General features: G+C 42.5%; 1 protein-coding gene across 1 annotated transcript in view; it reads right to left on the bottom strand.

Annotated features, from left to right (window-relative positions):
* Positions 1 to 26,033, bottom strand: part of CRYBG3 (crystallin beta-gamma domain containing 3) — a 119,927-nt gene that overhangs the window by 63,306 nt on the left and 30,588 nt on the right. The window contains exons 4-8 of the mRNA XM_019557096.1: positions 17,870 to 22,928; positions 16,834 to 16,881; positions 16,363 to 16,478; positions 15,060 to 15,207; positions 1,190 to 1,326 (exon numbers count right to left, since the gene is read on the bottom strand). Of these exons, the coding sequence (XP_019412641.1) occupies positions 1,190 to 1,326; positions 15,060 to 15,207; positions 16,363 to 16,478; positions 16,834 to 16,881; positions 17,870 to 22,928 (5,508 nt within the window). The remainder of the gene's footprint in view (positions 1 to 1,189; positions 1,327 to 15,059; positions 15,208 to 16,362; positions 16,479 to 16,833; positions 16,882 to 17,869; positions 22,929 to 26,033) is intronic.

Here is a 26,033-nt window from a genome sequence, read left to right as displayed (position 1 = left end):
AAGAACTACTTCACAGTAAGGGTGGCCAGAGCCTGGAATAGGCTTCCCAGAGAGGTGATGCTCTCACCTTCCCTGGAGATCTTCAAAAGGAGACTGGATAGGCACCTGGCTGGGGTCTTATGACCCCTGCCACCCCCAGTGCTCCTTCCTGCCCATGGCAGGGGGTCGGACTTGATGATCCGTCTAGCTCCCTTCCAACTCACTGATTCTATGCTTTTATGATATGAAAAAGAAGAAAAGAGGGAAGTAATTCCCAAAATGCCAAACTTGGAAGTTCTATATATTTACCCAAACATATTCTTCTGCTCAATGCAGAAAGTGCTGGACTGCTGAGGTCATATAGATTGAGATCAACCAAATGGATTGAGATCGTATTGCCTTGTTTTTCTGCCTAATCACCCAGTAAATCAGGTGATAGCTGGAGCTTCAGGAATGCTTAGATGATGTAATATGCATTTTCTGGAATTAATTGACTGTTAGATTTTAACGCAGAGATGTCCAAGTGGTGGCCCACAGGGTACATGCAGCCTGCTAGAGGTTATATTGTGGCCCAGGTAGCTGCCAGAGGCACTATGTTGGTATGGGGCTGGAACCCAGACAGCAAATGCCACTGACACTTGCTCCCCTTCCCTTTTTGTCCTGCCACAGGCATCTTTGGTCATCTTTCAGTATTTAAATGCGCTAATGCCAGGGGACAAAGGTGAGGGAGAAGAGCAGTGGTAGTGTGCATCTCCTGGGTTGCAGAGCCATGCCAATGCAGTGGCCAGAGTAGTCATGCCAACAAGCTACCACACCACCACCAGAGGTGAGTTGTCTAGCATACAAGAAGCCCTGTGGGCTGCTTCTGGCTGGTGGGCCCAAATAAGTTGAACAGCTCTGTTTTAACAATTCTGGGTAGAAAGCTGGGTAGAAGGCCACCATTCAGCAAACAAGATGTCAATTCCTCCTCTTTTTAAAGAGAAATTGAAGGAAAGGGCTACAACAATGGTTGCCTGGGTAAAAACAGGGAAACTGCCTTTGAAAGTGTGAGGCTCCAGAAATCGAAACTGGGCTACAATATACACAAGGGAGCTTTTGTTAATGTTATATTAGCTTACTTATAACAAGAAACTAAAATGTTATTCCTTAAGAACAAGCTTTTATGGACTATCATTTCAGCAGCATCATATTGAAAAACTGCAGTACTCACACTCCTGATTTGACATCTATACAAAAGGTGCTCCCAACATCCAGTTCTTCTAAATTGGCAACGGCACTCTGAATGCAGATAGGAAGCCCCATTGTGCCAGCATGTGGGCAAAGCTCTAGCTCTGGAATGCTGCAGTCCTGTGGAAACAAATCAGGCTGTAAATGTTACCTACATTTTGAAAGTGAGCAACCACTGCTGGAAATATAGCTATTATGTTTATTTCTAGTTTTGTCTTAGCCCTGGGTTCTCCACTATAGTACAAATATTTAGAATTCAAGCTGGGATTTTCATAGAGTATTAAGAGAGTTTTCATAGCGTCCACGTGAGTCTTCAACCCGAGTGGACTTTCAGTGGAAACACTGCACTTAATTCCATAGAGTATGTTTGAAAATCTCAACCCAAATAAAAACTTATATTAAAATATGTGATAGCATTTACCAACTCAAGCTGGCTTCTATGACCCCTGGCTTCTAGATTCAACGTTATGATGAAAACAATGTTGAAGTGAATTCACTTTAAAATAGCTGAATGTTTTGCATAGTACATTTGCATTCAGTGATGCTTTTTTACTACTTTTCCATAAAGAGTGAAATATGTGCTTATGCAGGTCAGTTCAATCTCAGAATAAATTAGTTAATTCCATAATTGTAATGTGTACATGAATACGTACATATAAGATTATGTTAGATCACTAAAATACAATGTTAATTGTACAGGTGGCAATTCAGCATGTTTCTTGTATTGATTATAATCAACGAAAGGAAGAAAAAGATTCTAGGGCTTAATATTCCATGCAAACTTGTGTCCCAGTTCAGGAGAGAATATAGGCATGGGCTAACACTCATCTCTTTTTAGGAGAGGCACTTAGGCACATGCTTAACGTAGCTACGAGTAACTTATTGATTTCAATGGGATACGAAGATACTTCCTTGAAATAAAAACCCAATCAATCAGAAATTTATGTGGTAATTCAGTTCTGCAATTCATTTGACTTACAGCTTCAAACTGTACAAAATCAATTTTATATCATGTTAAAAAAGTATATTTTTCAAAAAAGTGCAAAGAAGTAAAACCAAAAGAAATGTTTTCAGTACTATGTAGGCACTTCAGTGCCTTTTTCCCCCCTTTACAGAACACATCAATATGGGGGTTATCATTTCTGGACAAGAGATTGATGATCCTATTGGTTCTATCCAAAAAAGATGCATGGATTTTGTTCATTATGTTCATTTCAAAATACACGGAAAATGCATCACCAGTGGCGTTCTCACAGTTTTCAAATACACTACAGCCCCTGGTAGCTGTTACATTTGTCTACTGTAATGGCTTTCAACCTGTGGTCCGTGAAACCCTGGGGGTCCACATACTATGTCTAAGGAATCTTCAAAAGATGACTATGATCAATCAAAAGTACGTGAATGCCCACCCTTACAATTTAGAGGGGTATGCACCTCCATGCAAAATATTTTAGGGGTCTGCAAATGAAAAAAGGTTGAAAGCCAGTGATCTAGTGATTATGTTAATCATATAATTAACTGTAATATGCTAAACTTTCAATTAATTTATCACCTGATGAGCCTCAAAGATGGCAATCCAGCCACAAAGATGTTACTTGTAATATGGGCTGCTTACAGATGTAAGCCCCCCCCACCCCCCAATGGTGCCTTACTTTGAACTTTGTGTGCCCCCATGTTGAACCCAGTGCATGCCCAGAAGGGACACTGCATTAGTCTGACCCGGCTCGTCCAACATCTGTATAGACTGAGCGCTTTAGTGAGGCTTTTTGGCATTTTTATCTAATAGCCGATTGAATCAGCTTTTAGGTAAAAGCAGCAAAACCCCTGGCTGAAATGCCCAATCTAGACAGACAGAGTTGGGTCGAACTAATGTGCTGCTTCTTCTGGTAAAATGCTTTTTCTGCCCCCGCGTCTGTCAGTGTCCATGTAGGATATCTTTTCAGTTCATCTGTACTGAGCTGTAATTTAAACATATGGCATGTAACACATAGGGTGACTGTTTGGCCAGGTCCTCCAGCATCCTAGTGTGGACTGCTACATTTATTTTACTCGGTGCAGCAAAATAGAGGGCTGTGTACAAGGATTGAAGTGGCATAAAGAATGTAAGGCTCCTGCCCTGTAGCCTTGGTTAAGTGCACTGACCTAGTTACTACTAATCAAGGCCAGCTGACCACCGGCCCCTTCCCTCCCTAAGAAATGCTTCCTGAACATTGCTGCACAACACACTGGTCTTCAGTTTCTGAGCAACTCCTGTCCCAGCAGCATCTCTGGCTCCCCTAGTTCCTTCAGCTTGCTCCTGGATTTCAGCCTTTGGATTTTTCTTGAAGACCTGCTTCCCGACTCCTGACCCTGGTTTAGCTTACTCTTGGACTTCACCCTATGGATTATCCTTCAGACTTGGTAAGCAGGTTTATGATTCTTGGCTCCTGACCCCGGTTTGGCATTTTGGCTCCTGACTTGTGGCTTCTGACTTATCCCTGGAACCTCCAGCTCCCCAACTGGCTCTACAAACTAGGGCACTTGGTCTACTGGACCATGACAGGTTGTTCTGCTACCCAATCATTTGGTAGGGTCATTGAAGGATGAACTGGTCATTAGGTTAGATTTTTGTGCCTTCACTGGTGGCCGCACTGCAGAATTTGCAGACTCAGATCACTGTGCTGCAGGCTCAGAAATTCCCCTTCCGGCGCCAGCTGTTCAGCCCGCCACTCCTGCTAAGCCCAAACCCAAGATTCCACTACCAAAAATTTGAAGGTAACCACTGTAAGTTTTGGGGATTTAAAAATTAGTGCCGCCAGGCCTGCAAGCTGCATCCCTGATCATAAACCTCAGACAACCAGAGTGGTGCTGAGAATCCATCTCCTGACTGGAGAGACCTGGCCTGAGCCACACCACTTTTGGAGGCCTCAAATTCTCTCCTCAATTAACTTGAAGCCTTTACTGGGGCAATGGCCAAGATCTTTAAGGACATGAATCAGGTGCATGAATGGGCCCTCCAGACCCAGACCCTGAAACAGGGCCACTAGCCTGTGTCCAACTATGCCACAGAATTTAGACACCTGGCCAGGGACACAGAGTGAAACATGGCCCACGCAGCATTTCCACTTTTGCCAGGGCCTCAGGGGGACTATCAAAGATGAGTGGCCCAATGACTCTGGACGGCCTCCAGCAACCCTGGATTACCTCAATGACCTCTGTATCCATGGTTGCTTGGCCAGCAAGAGTCTGCTGGACTGCCCAGGGGCCCAGAAAACTTATATTGCCAACTGTAGAGTCTACACAGGTTAAGCAAACCAGGCAGAAAGGATGTGCCAGTGATCAGGACGTCTCTGCCTCTACTGCGGGGAAGTAGGGCATTCTGTCCAACTAGTCCCTGAAAGGGAACTTGAATTTCACTGCTGGGAAACCAGTCAGCCCAGCCTCTGTAGGGGGGGTACATTCCCTCCCTTGCCACTCCATCTTGTGCAAGAACCTCTGCCACCGAGAAGAGACCAGATATACCCCTATAGGTCTTCCTTTGTTTGCACTGCCCAGCTATGGATGACATCTCCCAGCCAACCCTTCTGGATACACTCGGATAGAGTTTCCAAAAATCCTTTGAGAACTTTATGGACTTGACATTTGCCTCCCAGTACCAGAATCCAGGTCTAAAACACCCAGAGAAAGTACGAGTCCTGGCCCCAGCAGACTCCCAGCCTCGGCATCTGGCCCGGCTACATCCCCACCCCGGCCTGGCCATGCACTGGCTGTGGGGGCCTAGAGCTGGGGCTTGGAACGGGGCCAGTCTCAGCTGCACTGGCAGGCTGGAGGGGATGGAGCCCCTGGGACACCTGCATGTGCCCTGCCCCACCGCACGTTGTCCCTAGGACGAGCCTGGTGGCTCCTCCAGAGGCACAGTGCTGGGCAGCCAAGGTGGGGGAGGGCACATGGCACCCTGATCTTTCCATAGATGAGGGCAGGCCATAGCTGTGAGCTGGGCTCAGCCTCTGCTCTGTGTCTCTGTGCCTCGCTGTGCCACCATGTGCATCCCGCCACTGAGCAGGCTGGGCAGCGAGGCACTTGGTGGCACCCACTGGTTTCAAAGTGGCAGCGATAAGGCACCAAGACACAGAGCAGAAGCTGAGTCCAGGTCGCAGCTGTGGCCTGTGCAGAGATTGGGGGGGGGAGGGGCACATACCCTCCCAGCACTGCGGCTGCCCAGCACTGCTCCTCTGGAGGAGCCGCCGGGCTCCGATTGTCTCACGAACCAGCCAGGCTGGGGCCCCAGTCATGGTGAATGGGGGCCAGGTTGTGGGACAATCCCCACAGTGCTGAAGGCAGTGGGCCAGGGGCAGGGGTGATTGATTCGCCCTTCCCCTACCCCACTCTCTCCTGCACTGTGGGGATCTTGATCTGCCCTTCCCCCAAGCCCATGGAAATAAAAAAAAAACAGATTAAAAGAAACTTAACTGCCTGCAGCTGGGCCAGCTATGATCTTGGCTGCAAGTGCCCAGGGTAGCTCAGTGTGCCTGGCCCTCCCTCCCTGCTGTAGTACCCTGTAGCTGGGCTGCCCCAAGGCAATGCCTACTGCTATCCTGTGTTTGTGGGGGCTGAGCCCCATTAGCCCCCCACTTTCGCTGCCCATATGCAGGGGGCCTCTTAGCTGCAGGGTCCCCTGTGGCTGCAGGTTTTGCAGTATAGGATGGGCCAGCCTCGTTCATAAGGTTCTTATTTGATAGTTATTCAGCTGTCAGTAGTTTGTTGAAGTTACTTCAGCACAATGCTATGTCACTTTTCCCAGGGGGCCCGCAGTACAGTAACTTACTATATTAGCAGCTCTCTCTCACAATCACATTTCCTTTCTATTGTACCTAGGAAACAATGCATAGTATTTGTTTTCAACCACAACAAAAAATCACAAGGCTTACCCCTTTACTGATAGAAGAGCAAAACTAGAAAAGGTATGGTAGAAAATTTGAGAGTACAATGCTACTTTAGAGAAAATTGCTAAAGGAATGCCATGCATGCCTCTGGCTTTAAACTTACTGATGAGCAGGTACAAAAGGCCCATTTGTAGTTCATAAGAGTACAGGCATGTGATTGATCCATAAGTAAAAAATATTTTCCTAGGCTCACGGTTTCTATATCAGTTCTTAATGCAACATAACCCAGGTTGCTTGCTTGTAGTCTTCCTAAGTAATTAGGAAATGATGGCTTAAAGTCTTTACGTAAGACCTTAAGAAATAAAATCTCCTGTCTGCTTTCCTTATGTAACTCATACACTGTTTATACATTCATTAATTTTATTAATTAATCCATATAAAATCATATTTATTAGTCCATGGTTATTAATTTTGCCTAAATGAGATGCACTCAAGTAGAGGAACCCATCAATACATTTTTGTTTGGAATATTAGTGGTTTGTACCATTAGAATTCTAGAAAGAATTATTAACATACCCTAATGGTTTTAGGCAAATGTTACAGTACAAATGCACAGCAAAAAAATGTACTTTTACCTTCAGACACAGAGAATATCACATGAGCTGGTATTTTAATTCACCTGCAAGAAGTAATTATCAGTATGAAACCTGTAGTCAGTCTATATGCCACTTTCTGTTCTTTTCAAAATTTTCAAGTTCTTTTTCAAGTGGGTTTTTCTGAGCTCATGAGATGTGACTATTATTAGACAGTTCTCCTCAAAGAGGGTGAAACACAAGCAGCAGTAGTGAAAGCCACTCTTTTTGCTACTCGCTCTTCAGCCTGACTGGGTGGCTCAAACTCAACATCTCTTGCAAGTGGATAGTGATTTTAACAGAGCCCAACCTTTCCTCTCATGCAGCATTACAAACTAATCTCTGTTCCTTGCCAAGAACAATTTAAATGTCCATTTGGAAAGGTGATAAAAAATAGCTGAACAATAAGTTATATTTTAAAACTGTTTTTTTAAAAGAAATTAAATAATAAACTTGGGGCACTATCTTATCTGCTTATACCAGGAAGCTGAAGCTACTCCACCAGTCTCAGAGCAGGATAAAATTGAGACCTAAGTGTTAGTGTATGATAGACTTGACTCCTTTGTAAATCCATACACATGTACTGAGCCAATGGCTAATATTAGTAATATATGGAGACTTTAGATTGGTAAATATGTGTCCTGGCAAAATTAGCTCAGCCTGAACATTCATATTGAGAAGACAACATTATTTACTGAGGCTTCAGTAGGTCTTTAAAATAAAATCCTCAAAAATATGGTAACCAGCAGGCTAATCCCAATCTGAGGTCCCACTCTGAACTCCTCTAAACTAGCAGGTTAACTCCCACTGCAGCAGCTTGCCCCAAGGCAGCAGTGGGTCTCAAAATGGATGTCAAAAAGTCTGCTGCTGCCCGAGGAGACCAGGGAGCTGCAGTTCTGCCTGCTTTCCCACTTCTGCCAGGCTACTCTTGCTGCAGCCTCTGGTCTGGAAGCTGCAGCTCTGCTCACTCTCCCCAGCTAAAGCTGAGAGTGAGCTGCTTTTGCAGGCAAGACTGGTGCCTGCTGGTCACCGACAGCCTTTCTGGTAGTCCCCCTTTCCTGGGCAGGTTTTCATTGATTGGACTTGCTGATGGACTCCCTTGCAGGGGGCAGAAGAACAATATGTTATCACACCGTGGCTGGAGTGATTGTTTTTGGGGTAACTTTGTATTCCTCCAGTCAGGGGAGGGTGAAGTACACTCCTCTGAGCGCTACAGCGCTAAAGCTACAAAAGTGCATGTCTGTCTGTAGTCTGGGAGGCCATTTCTTCTCTCCCCTCATCATCCTGGAGCTACCAGGCTTCTCAGGGGCTTGCTGGGAATTAAAAATTCTTTGGGGTACTTGGGGACTAATACAAAAAGCCACTGTTTTCTTCAGAACATGTCAGAGGGATCAAGGGACATTAAAAGAACAGGCACTTCAAAACTGTCCTAACTGTGCCAGCGTCCTCTGCACTGAAAAATGGTGGCATACGCTTTGAACTAAAGCTCATCAAACAAGTTCAAAGCGCCCTGTTACCATTTTTTGGATGTTAATACACATGATGCTAGTCTGCTGCAGCACGTTTATTTCTGTGCTCCAGCAGACTCTATTAATTGAGTCTGCTCTGACACACTGGATTTCCAGTGCGTTGGAGCTGGCTCCCTGCATGTGTATAGGAGTCCTTGTGTATCAGTAAATGGGACTATCTGAAGCTACTGATAGCTTTTGTCCGATACCTGTAAGTTTCTCCTGCTTCAGTTAAGCTCTTAGGAACCCATGGCACAACTTCATTTAATGGCACAGTGGAATCTGATCCTTGATCCTAACAACTGCATCTTCTGATGCGGGTGTGGCAGGACATGCGATTTTGGAATTGGAGACTAGATCCCAATTGCACCATTGCTACTTGTGAGTGCAGAGGTAGCCTGCAATCATAAAGCTGAGCTGTTCCTGCACCAGCAAGTTGGATCAGGCTCAACAATCAGCTGATTGCCGGCTCTGGCCCAGGGACTCAAACTGGTGTTGGTGTAATCTGGGGCTGTCTGGGCAGACAGTCAGCTGATTGTTAGCTCCTTCCAGACAGCTTCTGGTCTCAAACTTAGAGCTGTCCCAGTTGGGGCCAAACAGCTGGTTAACTGTCAGAACCCCACACCCAGCAGCTCTAGCCAGGGTGTCTGGTGCAAGGTTTAAAGCCCCTCTTTGGCTTTCTCAGCTGTAAGACTCTGATCTCCCACACAGCTGCCCAGCTAGAGTTGCCAGATGTGGGGTTTAAAGCTCCCAGTGGGGGATTCTCTTAAGGCCCACTCTTGGAAGCCTCTGAACCCCCCATGCCTAGCAGTCCAGCCAGAAGTGCCAGGTATGCAGTTTAAAGTCCCCAGCAGGTGAAACCCTTCAGCTCTCCACCCCAGTCTTGGGCTGGGGCTGACAAGCAGCTGATTGTCAGTCTGGGGCCATTCCAGACCCCTGACAAAGACATCTCCATGGATGTATCAAGTAGCAGTTCTTTTCAATGGGCAACTGATAGCCTTTGGGCAAAGAATAGTGGAATTAACCACCTGCCCCTAGCCTTCTGAAAATGCCTGGTGAGAAGAGAAGTCCTGGGATTTAAGAAGACCGGCTAAGTTGGTGAAGCTGCAGGAACAACATTCAGCCCATGGTTACTGAAAAGTCATCTGCAAGAGCTGATGTTCACATATCTGGGTAGAACCCAAATGTACTCTTATTCAAGTGATCTCAGTTTTACTAGTTGCACAATCCAGTCTCCTTTGGGTTTTACTTTAAGTTTCTGCAAATTAAGCACACATGGATACATTATATTTGTACCCACAATGAAATGAGCTAACCACAGGGTTAGCTGAATTTCTGCTTCATGGGGAAGTTTTCAGCCAAAATCAGAACACAGCGCTACTGTTGGACTGTTTCTCAATATGCTAACAGCTGCCTGTAAAAAAAAAAAAGTAAGTAAGTACACCTCCCACAACTTCCTTTGTAAATATCTGGCTTCCTTTTGCAGTGAACCATCTTATCTCCAGTTGTTTAGTCAGTTTTACAATATGCTAATTAAGGTCACACACCAATTAAACAAAACCTGAAATTAAATAGCCATTAAAAATTAAAAGAAATATCAAACTATTAAGAGCAAGCCAGCCCTTCCATCTAAGGAATGACTTCACAATTCACTGAGTCAATTTCCTTTCTTCTTGTAAATCTCATAGGGCTTTTAAAGATGTACTCTGGGAATGGGGGTGGAGGAGGCAAAAGGAGGGCTTTAAAACCCCTTGAGCATCATATGGATCAGGCATCCCTGTGCTGAAAAATGACAGTGGAGGTGCTTTAACTGCCACCATTTTTCAGCGTAGAGACACTGATACATGTGATGCTGGAATATGGTGGAGCATGGTAATTACCATCCCATTAATCAAGTCTGCTCTGACGCACTGTAATGACAGTGTGTCAGAGCAGCCTTGCTGCATGCCTATAGGCACGCATACAAACCACCTCCAAGAGATCTGGCCAAGTAACTGCATACCTAAAAAAGGTAATTTGATAAACTCTCTCTTAAATGCTGCCCCATTAGATTATGATGGATGAACGTACCTAAGCACATGCTGAAAAACGATTTTTCTTCTGAATCAGGAAAGGTACCCTAAGGAATCTGTGCACCTAGCCAGTTCTGCATGAATATCAAGACTGAGATGAGAGCTGTTCTAGCCAAGCATGACTGCTAAGCAAGAAGTGATTGCCCAAGCACTTGGGGACTAGCACGTAAAAATGTTAATAATTAAAAACATGTGTTTTAAACTATCGTCCACAAAAATGAGCTAGACAATGGACGGGTAGAAAAGGCTTGTTAAAGTTTAAACATTTCTAGCAATTCTGACGTAACTTACCAGTGACTTTCCTATCCAAAGGTTTTTTCTCAAAGCCCAAAAGCAGAGAGAGGTACTTAGCCATGTTAGTGGATTAGGTTTTCTGACCCCCCTTTATTCCTATGTGTTCTTTGCTTGCTTACCTGTCCCAGCACCAACCCCACTCCTCCCTTCCACCTTCCTCCTCTGCCTGCCTTGTGTATCCAAATCACTCTCTCCATTTTATATACTTCTACTCCATTCAGAGCATCTGATGGAGAGAGCTCCAGCTCACAAAAGCTTATGCATCTCTGATTTACTTAGTTTATAATGTGCATCTCTATCCTACCTTCTGTCTTATACTCAAGATGCATTCATTCTCTTTCAATCCTAGGAACACAGAGCTGGAAGGGGGCTCCAAGGCTGGAGTCTGGTTCCCTGTGTTTGCAGGTAATTGTTAAGCCATAGATCTTTGTTTTATTATTAGTGTTGAATTTCTGTAAATTCATTGCTGTCTTCAGTATTAGCCTTTGGTAATTGTAGTTTATATTCTGTTTTATAACACTGCCACTTAGCATCAGGTTTTTTAGGTAACTGAATTAAGTTCCACATTCTCATTTGCCATATACTCAGCTGACTTCCTTTGAACATTTTTTTTTATTTTTAAATCAGACTGAAGTTGTTTACAATCAGTGAATAGATGTTATACTTCTGTCTTACTGGTGAAAAAAATATAATCAGTCTTAAAATGACTTACAAGCCAGAAGAAATTGAGAAACAGCAATTTCAATAAAACACTTCCATATTTTAATACAATTGACAACATATTCATAATAAAGGGCTCTTATCACATGAACTTCTAGAATGCTGTGCTAAACAAAAGGCATGTCAACTCTTTGCGAATCACAAGATCTAGTAAACATTGCTTGTTCAGTGGACAATAATGAATGCATTATACTTAGCTTTATTGGCTTGATTCTTAATGGAAAACAAAGTGGCCTTTTGATTTCTGGATGCAGATATATTCAAATTTTGCAGGTGTTTCACTAACCTTTCTGAGTCCAAATTGAGACTTTGAAGCCCAAAAAATTTACTAAGGAAACTATTTCTCTTCCCAGATTATATATGGATTTAATAGTTATTTCTAACTAGAGACCTAGGATTAGAAAATTCTAGGAAGCAATATACAACAACAATAAGTTTGGTATGCAAATAAATACAGCTGTGCAAAGCTTCGGGTGCCGATTCAATTCGGAGGAGATTCGGCCCGATTCGGCGGCCGAATCTCCAAATCCGAATTGAATCTGATGACCAATTAGAAGGTCTGAATTGATTCAAAGCTCTCCAAATGGATTCGGAAACGATTCAGAGAGCTTTGGCAATTCAGGCAGTCCCCACTGGCTGTAGCAGGGAGCGGGACCTGGACTCCATGATAAGTAGGGGGCAGGGGAGGGGAAGCTGGAGGAGGGGACCATGGGGGAACCCCACCAGGCCCCATCCCTGCCTGTTCCCCTGGCCCTTGCGAGCCCCCCGACCCTTGCCTGTCCCCCATATGGCTACCCTGCCCACCCAAGCTCCCGGTTGTTTAAAAAAAAGCCCGGATTCACCCATTGCTGCCAGGCAAGTTGGGGGGGTGATCCCTGCTGCCTCATGCCATGCAGAAGGCTCTGTTACAAGCCTCCTAACCCATAGCTGCTCTGCCTGCCCCAGCTCCCGGCCCTTTAAAAAAACCCCAAAAAACCCTGGCTTCGCTGGCTGCTGTAGTCGCCGTGGGGCTTCTGACAGAGCTACCCATGTGACATGGAGCAGCAGGGGGCAGTGGGGATCACCCTCCAGCCTGGCTGGAACCGATGAGTGTGGGCTTTTTTTTCCAAAGAGCCAGGACCTGGGACTGGGCGGGCAGCCATTGAGGGCGGGTAGGGGATGGGCCCTGAGTGATTCAGAGATTCAGCTGATTCAGCAGCAGCTGAATCTCTGAATCAGATTCGGCCGAACTGATTCGGGACAGCGATCTGAATCACCGAATCCAAAGTAAATACTGGCCACTTCGCACAGGCCTAGTAACGAATCACGTATAGATTAACTGAGACAATAAACAGGCATTCATTTCTACCAGCTGAAAAAACTCAGAAATTTCCACTGGTAGAAATCTTTCTAGGAGAGGTAGCTTCCAGATGTTCAGCTGCAGCCACCCCTGTCCTCTGCCCTTCTTGTCTTCTTTCCAGGGGGATGCGGGATAAGAGGGAAAGACTACTCACACCCTTCCCCCAGACTGAGATCTGGGAATGGGCAAAGAATCTCCTCCTCCACTTCACTCCAAGTGTCTAGGAGCAGAGTGGACAGAGCACTGGGATAAAGCCCCAGATCATGCTCCAAGCCAGGCAGTGCCTAGTCAGGAGAAGAGACAGGGAATAGTGACAGCTGCTCCAGGAAGATGAACAGCTGACACTACTCCCTTCCCCTCCTGAACCAGTTTGGGAAGGGAGGAAAGAAATGAGGTAAACCCCCCTGCCTATTCCTTCAACTAAGGACCCCAGTCTGGCATCTTTGTGGGGTGCAGGAAGTGGCTGCTCCTCCACTCTGCAATTGGTATCAAGGAGTGGAGCAGAGGGAACAGTGGGGCAACCTCCTCCCCTGGCTTCTTACTTTGGGGACTTTGGTGTGAGAAGCAGGCAGGAAGAAGAGCTTATTTCTCTGCTGGGCTCCTGGGCACTAGGAACCAAGTGGACTGAGCCCTGCAACAAAACCCATGCCTGCGTTACATACCTGGGACTCTGGTGTGTGGAATAGGTGGGTGCTTTGCCCCACTATCCTGGGGAGTACCATTCTAAGCATGGTCCCCAGTCCCACCAGCTTCTAAACTGCTACCCCTGCCATCCACTGGTCTGGGAGGAAAGGGAAGCAGCAAGGCAAAGACCCCAGCCTGATTCCCACTCTTGGGACTCTAGTGTGAGAAGCAGGCTTGAGCTTGTAGCACTGTTGCCTCTTCTTGGGTCCTGGTGCCTCAGAGCTGAGGGGATGGAGCAGCACCACAAAGCCCCCTGTGTCCTTCTCACACCAGAGTCCCCAGACTGTGAGGAACTGGCCAGGAGAACCTGGAGGTTACTCCTCTTCTCTCTTCCCTTCTCCCCTCAGTCTGTGGAAGGGGTTGGACCAGCTGCCCCTCCCCTCCCCCTGCACCAGACTGGGGTGAGTCTGGTCTTATGAAGGAGTCATCTTTTCCCCTACTGGTCCCTGGGAGGAGTTAAGCTGGGGGAAAAAAAAGTGTACAAATGTTCATTCTTCCAGGGGAAACTCTCCTGGGACCAGCTGCTCCTGGGTTTTTTAGTGCAAGAGAAAGAGTGTGAATGTCTGTACACTTTTGTTTTCTTCCAGAACAGCGATTCTCCCAGTAGGAACTGAACATCTGTACATGGCCTGGCATGAAACTTATTATTCACCAGAATAACTGGAATAAGCATACTATACAGACTTACTACTTCTGCATCTCATAGGCAAAAGAAACAGGAGTGAGGTGACAGTTCTTAGGATGTAACATTGATTTGGGTACCAGAACTATTTATAAAGATTAGGAATAACAATTACTGCTTCACAATGGTCATACTGGCAGGTGAATTAACTCCAAATCAAGATATAACTCCTTTCTCTGGGGTTCTTCTTCTTTGGAAACATAGGCTGGAACAGAACAGGACTTGCAGCAGGAAGATTCTAAAGAGAATCAAGCTTGGGAGGACAGCCTTAGCCAAAATTGGTAGGGATTTTTTTGAGAGTTACTAACTACATTTCTCTTCCTGTATTTGATTTTTATATATGAAACCTTGTTTACATCTACTCAAAAGTGACTGACTTGACTACATATCACACACCCTCATGCTTCCTACCCGTCTTATCTATTTTATTCTTATAAGGCAGCTGCATTTATATTCATTTGTGAGTTATAGAGTATTCCAGTAACTATGAAAAGAAGTTATATGGGAAGGTTGTAGGGCATAATTTTTTAGAAAATATCTGGTATGTATATTCAGGAGCTTCAAATACTAGGTTCCATAAGGCTGATTCCGTAAGCCAATTACGGACTGTTCCAAGACTAAACAGGAGAACTTTTATAACCAAGAATCAGAATTCATACTCATGCATTAAAATTAATCATGCATTAAACTGAATGTCTAATAAAGAACAAGATTCACTAAGGTAGGTTAAGGGCTGTTGCCAAGGAAGAGAGTATGGACTAAGCTTATTACTTTCAAAAGGAAGATAAAAAGAAGAAAGGATTTAGAGGAAAGTAGAAAGTAAAGTGTATCTCGGATTGAGAAATAGAAGAGGAAAAAGCCTGGAGTCAGAAGGTTTCAAAAAAGTACAGAGAAGCTGTCGAAACTTTGGAGCAAATCTGAATAGTCTGACCATTCATCTGAAGAGAATAAGACAAGAAATATACAACAAATACATGGTGTACATTCTTTAAGAAAATGATGGAAACTATTGTTGTTACATTTACATTTTATATTCTGTACTTATCAGTAAAATCTATACCTTTGTTACGTGTCTGATAGAACCAAGTGCAAGGTTTCTAGGATGGTGTTTTATGCCAGAAAGATCCCAAATGCGATCCAACACCAGTTCTCCTTCCTCCAGCACACATTTCTGGCCTTGAAATCTTGGTTTCTCATATAAAATCCAGCTGTATTAACAAAGCCATTAACACAGTTGTAACTATTATACTTAAAAGAACCACAACTATAAAACACTCAGACTTAAAAAATTCCATGGACAGCTCTTTTCAAGAAGCCAAGTATCAGTCCCCTTATGCACTGTCTCTAACTATTCATATTCCTCTTGTTAAAAATAGGAGTGTTGTACTTTAAAGCAGATATTTCTTCTCAAATGTATAGGTCTATCTAAAACTTATTTGTATGTTTTAGAAAGAAAAATAGGGCAAAAAAGATGGTTAAAAACCCTAAAACAACAAGCAGAAATATGACAGCCAAAAACAAATGAAAAGGATAAATGCTGTATTTTTCTGGTTACAGATAAAATGAATGACAAATTAACATGCGTCCTACTTATCGAGATAAAAGGTAATGGTAAAATATGCTCCAACACCCAACAGTTAATAACACTGAGAACTAATAAATGCAGGAAAGAATGCACAAACTAATCTTTCATTGTATGAATATTATCATGCAGCTTTATTAGTTGCAGGAAATAAGTGATAAGATGACTTTACTTTAAGAAGTCTGTTCCTCCTCCCATTAAACTCTATGCTCTATAAAACTATCAATGGGTTCCCAGCCTCAGCTTTTCATAGTATCTCATTGTAAATTATAACTTTTACAAATGAATTATAGAAAGATTAATACAGTCTAGGTTATACATACTGGCATACCCCACTAATATGCTATTCTCCTTTTAAAGTCATATTTCAAACAACAGCTGAGTGCATGCATCTTACAGCTTGTTTCTCAACAGCTCTTTGTTAATTACATTAAACTGTGAAAAAACCACTTCTAGCAGATGTACACTTCTAATACTGGATATGGTGACATACCAAATTAGCATGCTAGGTTTTACACGCTAGACAAATATCTGAACTTAGCCTTGGTTCCAAAAAAAGAGAAACTTTTCTCTCTTTAAACTAGTTCCCTGCATAGTAAATAGTTGTACTAAAAAAAAGTTTAACAGGGTTTTTTTTGCTTGTAAACTTTGCTGTAACTGTCAAATGAGTAGATGGTATCTTGCAAACTACATTTATATCACAAATAGCAGACAGAGGTACAAGGCAACACATTTCTCCTTTAAGAAGAAGCTATTTAAATAAGACATAAGAATTTCTTACCATCCTCTAATAATTCTAAGCAATGCTCCCACTGAGAGTGTCCAGGATGTGGCATCTAGTACATCTCGATAAATCTCTCGTTTACTTTTGTCCCCGTGAACATCATAAATAATCATCTGAAACAAAGTACAATGCATATAAGTGAGGAACACCTCGATGGATGCATCAAGTTTCTATTTTTTGCTTTAGAGTATGCAGTTTTGTATACGCTATTCTAGCACATTTTCCTCTACTGAACTAATAAACTAATAGCGTCAGACACAGAAATGAAGCAGGTTTTCCAAAGACTAGGTTTTATTTTTTTTACATCTCTAAATCATATTTAGGATGCACAGGCATATACTGCATTAGACACAGCCAGGTGTGATATAACATCAGTGCCTTCAATAAAAGTTTTTACCACTCCGAAACATTTATTGTAATTCAGTCCATGTTCCATAATAGCTCATGCAGTGAAAATGTTATACTTGCCTTTCCTGATCTTGGATTGCATTTGAGGTTCTTCCTGTCAATCAGGTTCTGAAATTAAAAAGAGGTGGAAAATAGCTATTAAAAATGACAATAGGAGTACAAAGTGCAGGCTCAGTATTTTAAACCAATTATTCCTTTAAAACACGCTACTGTAATTAGTAACGGCAACCAATACTTGCCTCATTATTATTCAAAGCTGGCTTTGGCATTTTCTTGCAGTAGGTCAAACAGTCCTCCAAAAAGAACTGCTAGCTGAAGAAAGTTTTCATGAAGTCAGCACCCAGACAGAACTACTTCCCCTCCCCCACAACTACGTCCTAGTTTTTTGGCCTTCTAGTTAAGGCCAGAAAACTGTATCTCTTAACTAGAAATAAAAACACTGATCACGCAAGGACATTTCTTCTTTGGGTTGTGACACTTCCTTCCAGACCCTCCATTGTTTCCAAATATTACAAAATACTTCAAACTTCCCACCTTATGTCTCCATAAATAAACTAAAACAGGATGGCTATTTCATTGAAACAACTAAATGGGAATGTACAGAAGTTTTTGTTATACAAGAATGGGAGGACCCATTAACCAACCAACTATATTTTCCAAGAACAAAAGTTCCAATAACCTTAAAAGGGGCAGGGGGTGGGGAAGGAAATCAGCAGTTTTTTCAGCTATGGACAATTCTGATCATCACCTCCATGAACTCTTTGAGCCTTGCCCCCCGATCTTCACATTTAAATGTAATTAAAAAGAAAAGCAAATATACAGCTACTACTAAAAACATTTTCTGTTTATTTGCTGTTTTAATTTTAGAAGCTTTGGGTTCCCTTCTATGGTTATGAGCTGAAACCTTAAAACAAAGTGTTTTTTTTTTTTTAACCTTCCAATTAGAAAACTTAATTGTTGGTACTCACAGGCATATGTTATGCCCTAAAATTTAAAAAAATGAAATTAGACCATTATGGTTTTAAAAAAGATGGTAATTACATCTCGGTTCATGATTTTGGTAATTACTATTATATAACAACAGGAGACATCTTACCTGTGGAAAAGCTCCCAGTTTTGGTGAATTGTTATGTTGCCGCCAATGATCCTTAGGCAGCAAAGTTTCCCGCAGGATACTTCCAAATTTGACTTCCTTATTAGATGGATAATTGCCGGCTGTCTTGAAATATTGGTAATAAACACTCCTAGTGTGAGGCTTATTATCAACATCAACCTGCTGTAGAAACTGTGTAGAACCCACTGGACTGGGGGGAGAAGGGTCTGGAAATGACTCTGACTGCTGCTCAGAGTCAAGCGGCTCTTTTGAAAGAGAAAATAATGGTTTGGAAATTGGAGATCTTTCTGTGTCATTTGAGGTGTTCGGATTCTCTATCTGTTGACTGAAAATGCATTCTTCTTTCTGAACATCCGTTATGTTTTCTTCATCAGAAGATTCTTCCTCCTCTTCTTCCTCCTCCTCCTCACTGAACTGATCGCTATATTTTAAGCGCTCAGAAACTGACTGGAGGAGAGACAATACAGATGAGTGGCACGCACCGTCTTGTGAGGCACCAGTAGAATGTCCTCCAGGAGAAGCATCAGTGGATAGTAGGTCTTCTTGTGAGCTATCATCTTCATATATGGGAGACAAGGAGAAGGGGTAAACTCTATATCGCTTAGCCTCCACCGCCACAAATGTATCTGAAGTACAGTTATCAAATGCATTGTTTAATTTATTGTCTTTTTCATAGAGAGGCTCACTATTGGTCTTGGCTGTTTCACACATTAGCTGATGCTGAATATGATCCAAGGGTAGATCAGTAGGAGAGAGCAAGTGAGTTTGCTTTTCATCTGTGGAATCACACTGGTTTTTATTCTGAAGAGCACCTTCAGTCAATATAGTAAAGGAAGAACTGCTTTCCTGTTGTTCCTCTTGTGCAGTAAAGGCTAAGGAGTTTGTTGCTCCCTCACTGTCACTGTCATGATTCAGGATCTTTTGAAGCGCACACTCTCTCTGAATGTCTTGATCCATCCTTAGGGGCAATTTCAGACTGTCGTCTGCAAGGGCAAAGTCTGAGTTGATAAAAGTTCTCCCTTCGATGTCCTTAATTACAGATGATTCAGATGCAGCAAATTGTATATTTAATCTATTTTTATCTTGTGGGATCTCAATTACCTCTTCTATTTTTCCTGCTGTACTGTCAACTTTTGAATGCCTGATGTTTATTTTTTCCTGTGCAAATACAGAAGCTGCCTCCTCTTCACCACAGGGTTCAGGCAGGCATTTTCCTACACTAGTTTCAGACAGAACTGAATGACCACCTTCATCTTTGGATCTCCTGCCCATCGTGCTGTCTCTGTGCTCCCCATCATGTAGTAAGGGAGATGAATTAAAATTCAAGTTTGGTATTGAGGTACATTTGAACATACTTGTATCACTGCATAAGCCCTTTGACTGTATTAGTAGCAATTTCTCTTCAGTCTTCACAGGATCTCTATTATATGCATGTGTAGTCTCCTTTGACATATCATTAATTGTCCAAATGCAAGTTTTGTTATATGTCTCTGTCATAAGATTACTGTCACAAAATGTATTAATGTTTTGAGCTTTATCAATTATTGCAAGGTCAGATTCAAGCCTTGGTAAGTCATTGGAAGGCAGAAGTCCAATTTTTTGACATAAAACGACATGATTTGATACCATTTCTCTTTCTATAGCCTCATCATTCCTATTTTCTTTATTGCCTAGAGATGAAGGAACTGAATAGCAGCCTGCTTTTTCACTGTCCCTGGTTACATTTTGGGTCACTCCCTTGCCTGTTTGATTTAAACCCACGGGACCATCAATTACTTCTTGTGCTTTCTCTGCTAAATATACAGCAGTATTTAGAGATTGTAAGATTTCAGTCTTAGGCTGAAGTACAGTACTTTTAGGAAGGCTCCCACTTTTAGCATTCTCACACTGATTTGACATCAGTTTTTGTTTGGCTGAGTGTATAGCTTCATCAATTATTTCTTTTGCTTTTAGTACTATTGAACTATGTAGGTTAATTTTATCAGTGAGGTTAAACGGTATCTTTTCATTTTGGGTACTTGCATCAACTGTTTCTTTGCCTTTCCCTGCAGATGAACTTTGTGTACAGCTCTCATTAAAATGTCTTAATGATTGCTTTGCTGACTGGCCTTCCTGGCCTTCCAATTGTATCTTTCCAGTTATCTGTTCTTTTAGAAAGCCTAGCTTTGTTAAACAATCCTGGTGAACACCAGCTGCTTGTTTTGATCTTATTTCTTCTATGGCAAAGTGCAAAATGGCGTGAACAATTTCCTCAGCTTTTTTAAACAAAATGGTAGCATCCTGAGATTCAGCATCTTTTAATAATCCTCCAGAACTCAGAGTGTTCGATTCTGTACATGAAATAGAGGGTTCATCATCCATTTTAGTAAGGTTCTTTGATACAGAAGGAGGAGGATTGTAAAGATCCCCATGCTTTACAGCAGTTTTGTTCACATCCTTTTCACGTTCTGCATAGGAAACCACTTCCACAGATTCCAAAGGAGGGCTACTTGATGTTAGGGCCTCGGTTGACCAAGCATCTTTGAACCTCTGTGCACGAAGAACATTATCTGCCTCACCACACTTCACACGTTGAGAAGAAATCTTGCCACTGATACCTTCAGACTTAATAACGGGGAAATGATTCTTGCCCAAAACTTCTGTTGTTTCAGACGTAGTGGGAGGAAGTGTGAAATTTTCCTTAGACTTCAGAACAGGAAAAGCAGGCTTGGAAATGCAAACATCTTCTGATTTAGGAACAGAAGGGTCAAGTTTACCTGTAATGGCATCAGGTTCCAGGAAGGGAAATGTTGACTTAGCCTTAATATCTTCAGAGCAAAGCGAAATCTTGGTTGTGTTGACTGTTGCACTTTCAGAAGCATCAGAAATAACTGGAGGTGCATTTTTTAAAAAAGATGACACCAACTCAGGTGAATTACCTCCTGGCTTAGCAGCAGGAAAAGCACATGTAGAATCAGCAGCCCCTTCAGATAGAACAGATAATGTGGCAATTCCAACATGTTCAGATTTAGAGACAGGAAAGGGTATTGTGCCCCGACTGGCATCAGTACAATTACCTATAGCAGCTACCATCTTAGATTTATTACTATTTTCACATGTAGCAGACATCCTCACACTGCTGTTTTCAAAGAGAGAAGAATGGCTGGTCAAGGTACTTTGTCCAGACTCCAGGGCAGGATAAGAACCCTGAAAAAAGCTGATCTCTGCAGATTTAGAAGCATGAGGAAAAAACCTATTGAAGTAGTCTTCTTGAGAGGCAGCAGGAGAGCTCTTGGTTGTACAAGAACGTAGAGTTTTAGGATCAGCAGAAACAAGATTATCTATTCTATTCTCTCTAGTTTCATGGGTCTGAGGAACACTCTTGGTCATGTTGTACTCTGCAGATGAAACTGCTATTTTACCAAGAGTGACTTCATCCATTTTAAGAGAAGGGATAGTACAATCAACCATTCTAGCAGGAGGTACATGGTGGGGGAGGCTCATCTCTGCATATCTAAGGGGCTTGTTCTTTTCATATTCAAGATCAGGGGAGGAAATGTTTGAGGTAAAATCTTGTAAAGTGATTATTTTAGTCATGGTTTCATCTTCATATGCATAGTTTGATGAACAATCATTAATTGAATGGCCATCTGCTTCAAGAACTGAAGGGGTAGATGCGTTGTTCTTGCCAAAGTTACCATCTTCAGATTCTAAGAAAGGTGTCATATCAGCTTTCACATTTTCACATTCAAGGACTGGTGGAGATTTCTGAGCAATATTTACCTCTGCAAATTCAGGCAGAACTTTAGTTGTTTCAAAAACCTGAGATTCAAAAGAAGGCTTGGAAGTGTTCTCTGTGTTTATATTCCTGGGGCTACCCTCAAAAGTCACTGAGAGATCATTTTGTGCTAGCACTGGAATCTTGGTATTACTGAACTCATCGATACTGTCCCCCCTGCCAAAGTCTGAATCTTGAGCACATTCATCAGATGGCCCTGAAGCAGACCGATTACCTCTGTTTGATTGTACATCATGCAAAGCCTCCAATAACTTTCCTGTAGACGTCTGTTGGTTTAAAGGTAAATCAAGACTAGCAGGAAAAAATTGCGAGGTTTTCTGCCCTCCTTCAACTTCCACAACGGTTTGTATGGCACACATCTTCTGACCGCTATCTTTATTTGCATTTTCTGTATGCTTAAACACTTGGTGTTGAAAGATAGTACTACTGGAATGAGACACCTGCTCATCCAATTTTGGCTTTGACTGATTATCAATCTGATTATGACAGGAACATTCACCTTCTTCTTTATCAATTGGTTTTTTCTTTGGTTTAGGTGAAAGCTCACAGACATTTTGCAATATCTCCTTAGATTCTTTATTAAATATTTGATCACAAGAATTTCTGCCTTTGAAGCTAAATATGGTTTCATTTTCCAATTGAAACTGAGTTTTTATTTCTTCTAATGTTATTTCTCCCTTTTCAACTAATTTGTTTGCAGAAGTCTTTTTATCAGAGTCTGCAGTCAGGGAATTAGTGTTGGCTGGGAGCTCACTGTTACTCCTGGATGACAGCACTTCAGCTAACAAATGAGTTTTATGAGCACTGGGTGCGTCAGAAACTGGTGCAGAATTTAAGGAAACTAACGGATCTAATTCTCCAATGTGATTCCTGCTGGGGTCCATTTCAGTGGGACAGGCAAGCTTGGTTGCAGTTATTCCATGTTCACTGCTGCTCAAGACATCCTTAACAGCACCAGTTTTCTTCTGTTCTATTTTAACCACAAAAGGGTTTGTTCTACCATCATCTTTGCTGTCTTCAGCATGATCAGTTTGATTTTCTTTTAATACATGGCCTGAAGTTTCTGTTTTTATGGTGGATGGTGAGTTTTGAGGGATGGAAGTCTGGATTTCTCCATTTTCAATCACAGTGAAATTATTTTTGCTCTCAGTACTTTTCTCCCTTATTTGTTCTCCTTGGTTCTTTAGTAGCTGCCTAATCCGTGCAGAACCCCGATATGTTGCATACGTAACAGCAGGTGGATCCAGCTTACATTCAGTTTGCCTGTAACAAAAATGGTAATTATTGGTACACTAGTAGAATGCTGAAACAACCAAAATAATCAAAGTGCAGTTTGGTGAAAATAAAGCTTTTTCCCTCGCTGCCCATCCCCCTCACACTTACTAATTCACACAATACAAAATAACATATGATATTACTTTTTTATTGTAGAAAAACTTGTACACTGACATACATGCATCAGAGATTTCCTCTGTACTAAGCAGAATCACTGTATATGGGTACTCTGCAAACACATTCTGTTAGGAAGCAATACCATTAAAATGGTCCACAAAGGGTACTCAAAAATAAATAATCTTTATCCAAAAATGTTTTCTCTTACTAACATTAATTATAAAATCTAGTATCCCTAAAACTTTAAAAAGCAAGAGAAAACTAGTGTGTTTGCTTGGACCTGGTAGCTCATACAAAGCAATAATGAGAGCTATAAAACATATACAGGAATAAAGTTGTATGATCCTTTCTGGACTAAAAATAGAATAAAAAAAGGATGAGAGAGAAACAAGAAAAAAATAGTGAATAGAGACAGACAAGGATGAGAGAAGATGATTTCTAACTGGACTGCTTTGAATCTGTGGGGGTGGAATCAATAGGCTCAAGCACTAGTTAGTTTTAAATTTGATGGCAGAAGAAAAAAAAATACTGCTCGTGTTTGACTCCTCTTTTATGCTATAACAAGAACAGCTTCAAAGTTTTCCCTTATCCTCCAACTTTCCAAAAAGACCATTTTCTTAAAATTCTAAATAACAATATGAACTGTGACTTCTCCATGCTTCAACTAGGGAAAGAGGATGTTGACTCAGACCATATTGTTTAACTCCATCTAAACAGAAAAAAAACTCCTCCCAGACTTTTAAATAGTCTGACTCAATGTTTACTCCCCTCTAAGCTGAGGCTGGGAAAGTTGAAACTCGCTGAGTGTTTCTACACATGCATTTATGCTGGCTTACATTTACTGCACAGTAAGCAGGAATAGGCCAGCACCCATAGGCCAATGGTAGGGGGGGCACATGCCACCCCTCTGCCTCCCACAGAGCCATCCCCCACCACAAACGCTGCCAGCAGCTTCTGCGGGTCCTCGCCAGCCCTGTCCCCGTGGCCTGCGGCTTCTGCAGGTGTCCCCCCTACCCCAACTCAGGAGGCACCAGTCACCCATGCTGGCACCTACACCTGCAGGTGTTAAAGTACATTAACGTTGCGTGTGGAGTGACATGAGACTAAAGTTAGTCCTACGTCAGTCCACACATACAGTGTTATTGTGCAGTAAGGCATCTACATGTGCTTTACTCTGCAGTACCTAATAGGGTATAAATTTGATGCCTGCATGACACAGGTATCAAATTTACGCACAAGTCAGTGTAAGGCGCCATATTTACTGTGCAGTATGGACATGCACATATAGATGTGCGCCCATACTGTGCAGTAATTTCGCTTACTGCGCAGTAAATGTGCATGTATAGATAAGCATGCCGTGGCTGAAAATTATGATGTCCCTTCTACTGTAACTCTCCAGTGCTCCAAAAAGGTCTTCAGCAAAAATAAGAGTGTCAAGTTTTTGCATTCTAATGTAAAACCACCACCAACAGCCCTCCCCCCTCCACCCATCCCCCACAAGGCAGTCTCTAAAAGCATGGAAAAGCAATGTATTCAGAAACAACAGTATTTTTTTTCCTTCACTGTTACTGGAAGGACATTATAGCAACTGTTGATATTGACACACAAAATCCAAGTGAAAAGAGTCTATTTTAAGGACCACTCAAAATGGGACAGAAAAAGTAATTTCCTTTCTTTAAATATGGATTAATGATGAGGCACAACGAACACGGCTATAAGCATACTTTAACATAAAACTGAAGAAGTACACGTATGTCAGTATGTCATTTTAAAAGTTTAATGTCAACACCGTCTGAAATTTTATATGGTACAAATCCTCAACTACACAAACATTTAGGCAAGTGGTTCAACTCAGACAAAGTTATTCCCATACCTAAGTGTTCATCAGATGAGACCCAATGTTGTGCTGAATTTTACATCATTTACATTACATATACATAAGTATTTTCCAGTTTATAGTATATAGGAATATATATTAAGGCTAACTAAACTAATACTGAAATATAAAACCAGAGCTATTCATACATATTCCTATGCACACCTTAGACTAAAATAAGTATTCTGACAACCATTTTGATCTAGCTACAAAGATTAAGATATCAGAGAAGGATTAAGACAGGGATGGACAATTATTTCGCCTGGAGGGTCACTTAATGAGTTTTAGTGAGCTGTCGAGGGCTGCAAAGGTAGCCCTGCCCGTTGACAGGTGCCCCAACCCCCATCCCTGGCCAACTGAAGTCCCTCCCCTTGCTCCGGAAGTACTACTTTTGGGAGGGAGGAGGCGAGTTGCCATCATAGAACCAGAAAAGAACAACAAATTATATACTAAAAAAAAAACATCTACTATAACATATTTTAATTTTATTTTTAAAAAATGCCATGATCTGTGTGCGATTGCATAGTGTATATATATAAACAATTGCATAATAGCTCAAAATAGAGTCCTATTCTTGTACACTGTATGCGTGGGAGGGTAAGGGGGTATATGTGGGGAAGGGATGATTGGGGAGTGGGTACATGTGTGTGGTGGCATAGGAGGTGGCGTGTAGAGGGTGTGGGTATGGTGGCTGGGGTGTGTAGGTGTGTGTGGGGAAGGGTGGCAGGTGTGATGGGGTGGGTGTACATGTGGATGTGGGGGGTGTGGATGTGTGTGTGGGTATGGTGGGGGCTGTAGGACGGTGTGTGTGTGGGTGTGTGGTAGGGGAGTGGGATGTGTGAGTCCTCAGAGTCCCTGGAATGCAAGTCCCCAGAGCTGCATGTGGTGGCAGCCAACAGGCCCAGCACCATCCCGCCCCATAGTGCAGCTCCTGTCCTACCCAAGTCCCCTAAGTTGCATGTGGTGGTATCTTATCGGGCCAGCCCCACACAGCCCCATAACATGCAGCTCTCACCCAAGTTCCTGGCTGCAGCTGGTGGCAGCATGAGGGGCAAGCCCCATCCAACCCCATAGCATGCAGCTCCCATACTTCTACCTGA

Source organism: Crocodylus porosus, unplaced genomic scaffold, assembly GCF_001723895.1.
Source record: "Crocodylus porosus isolate Cpor-Errol unplaced genomic scaffold, CroPor_comp1, whole genome shotgun sequence".
In the NCBI taxonomy this organism is placed as follows: Eukaryota; Metazoa; Chordata; order Crocodylia; family Crocodylidae; genus Crocodylus; species Crocodylus porosus.
The sequence above is the reverse complement of the archived record's forward strand: the minus strand, read 5'-3'. Positions and strand labels throughout refer to the sequence as shown.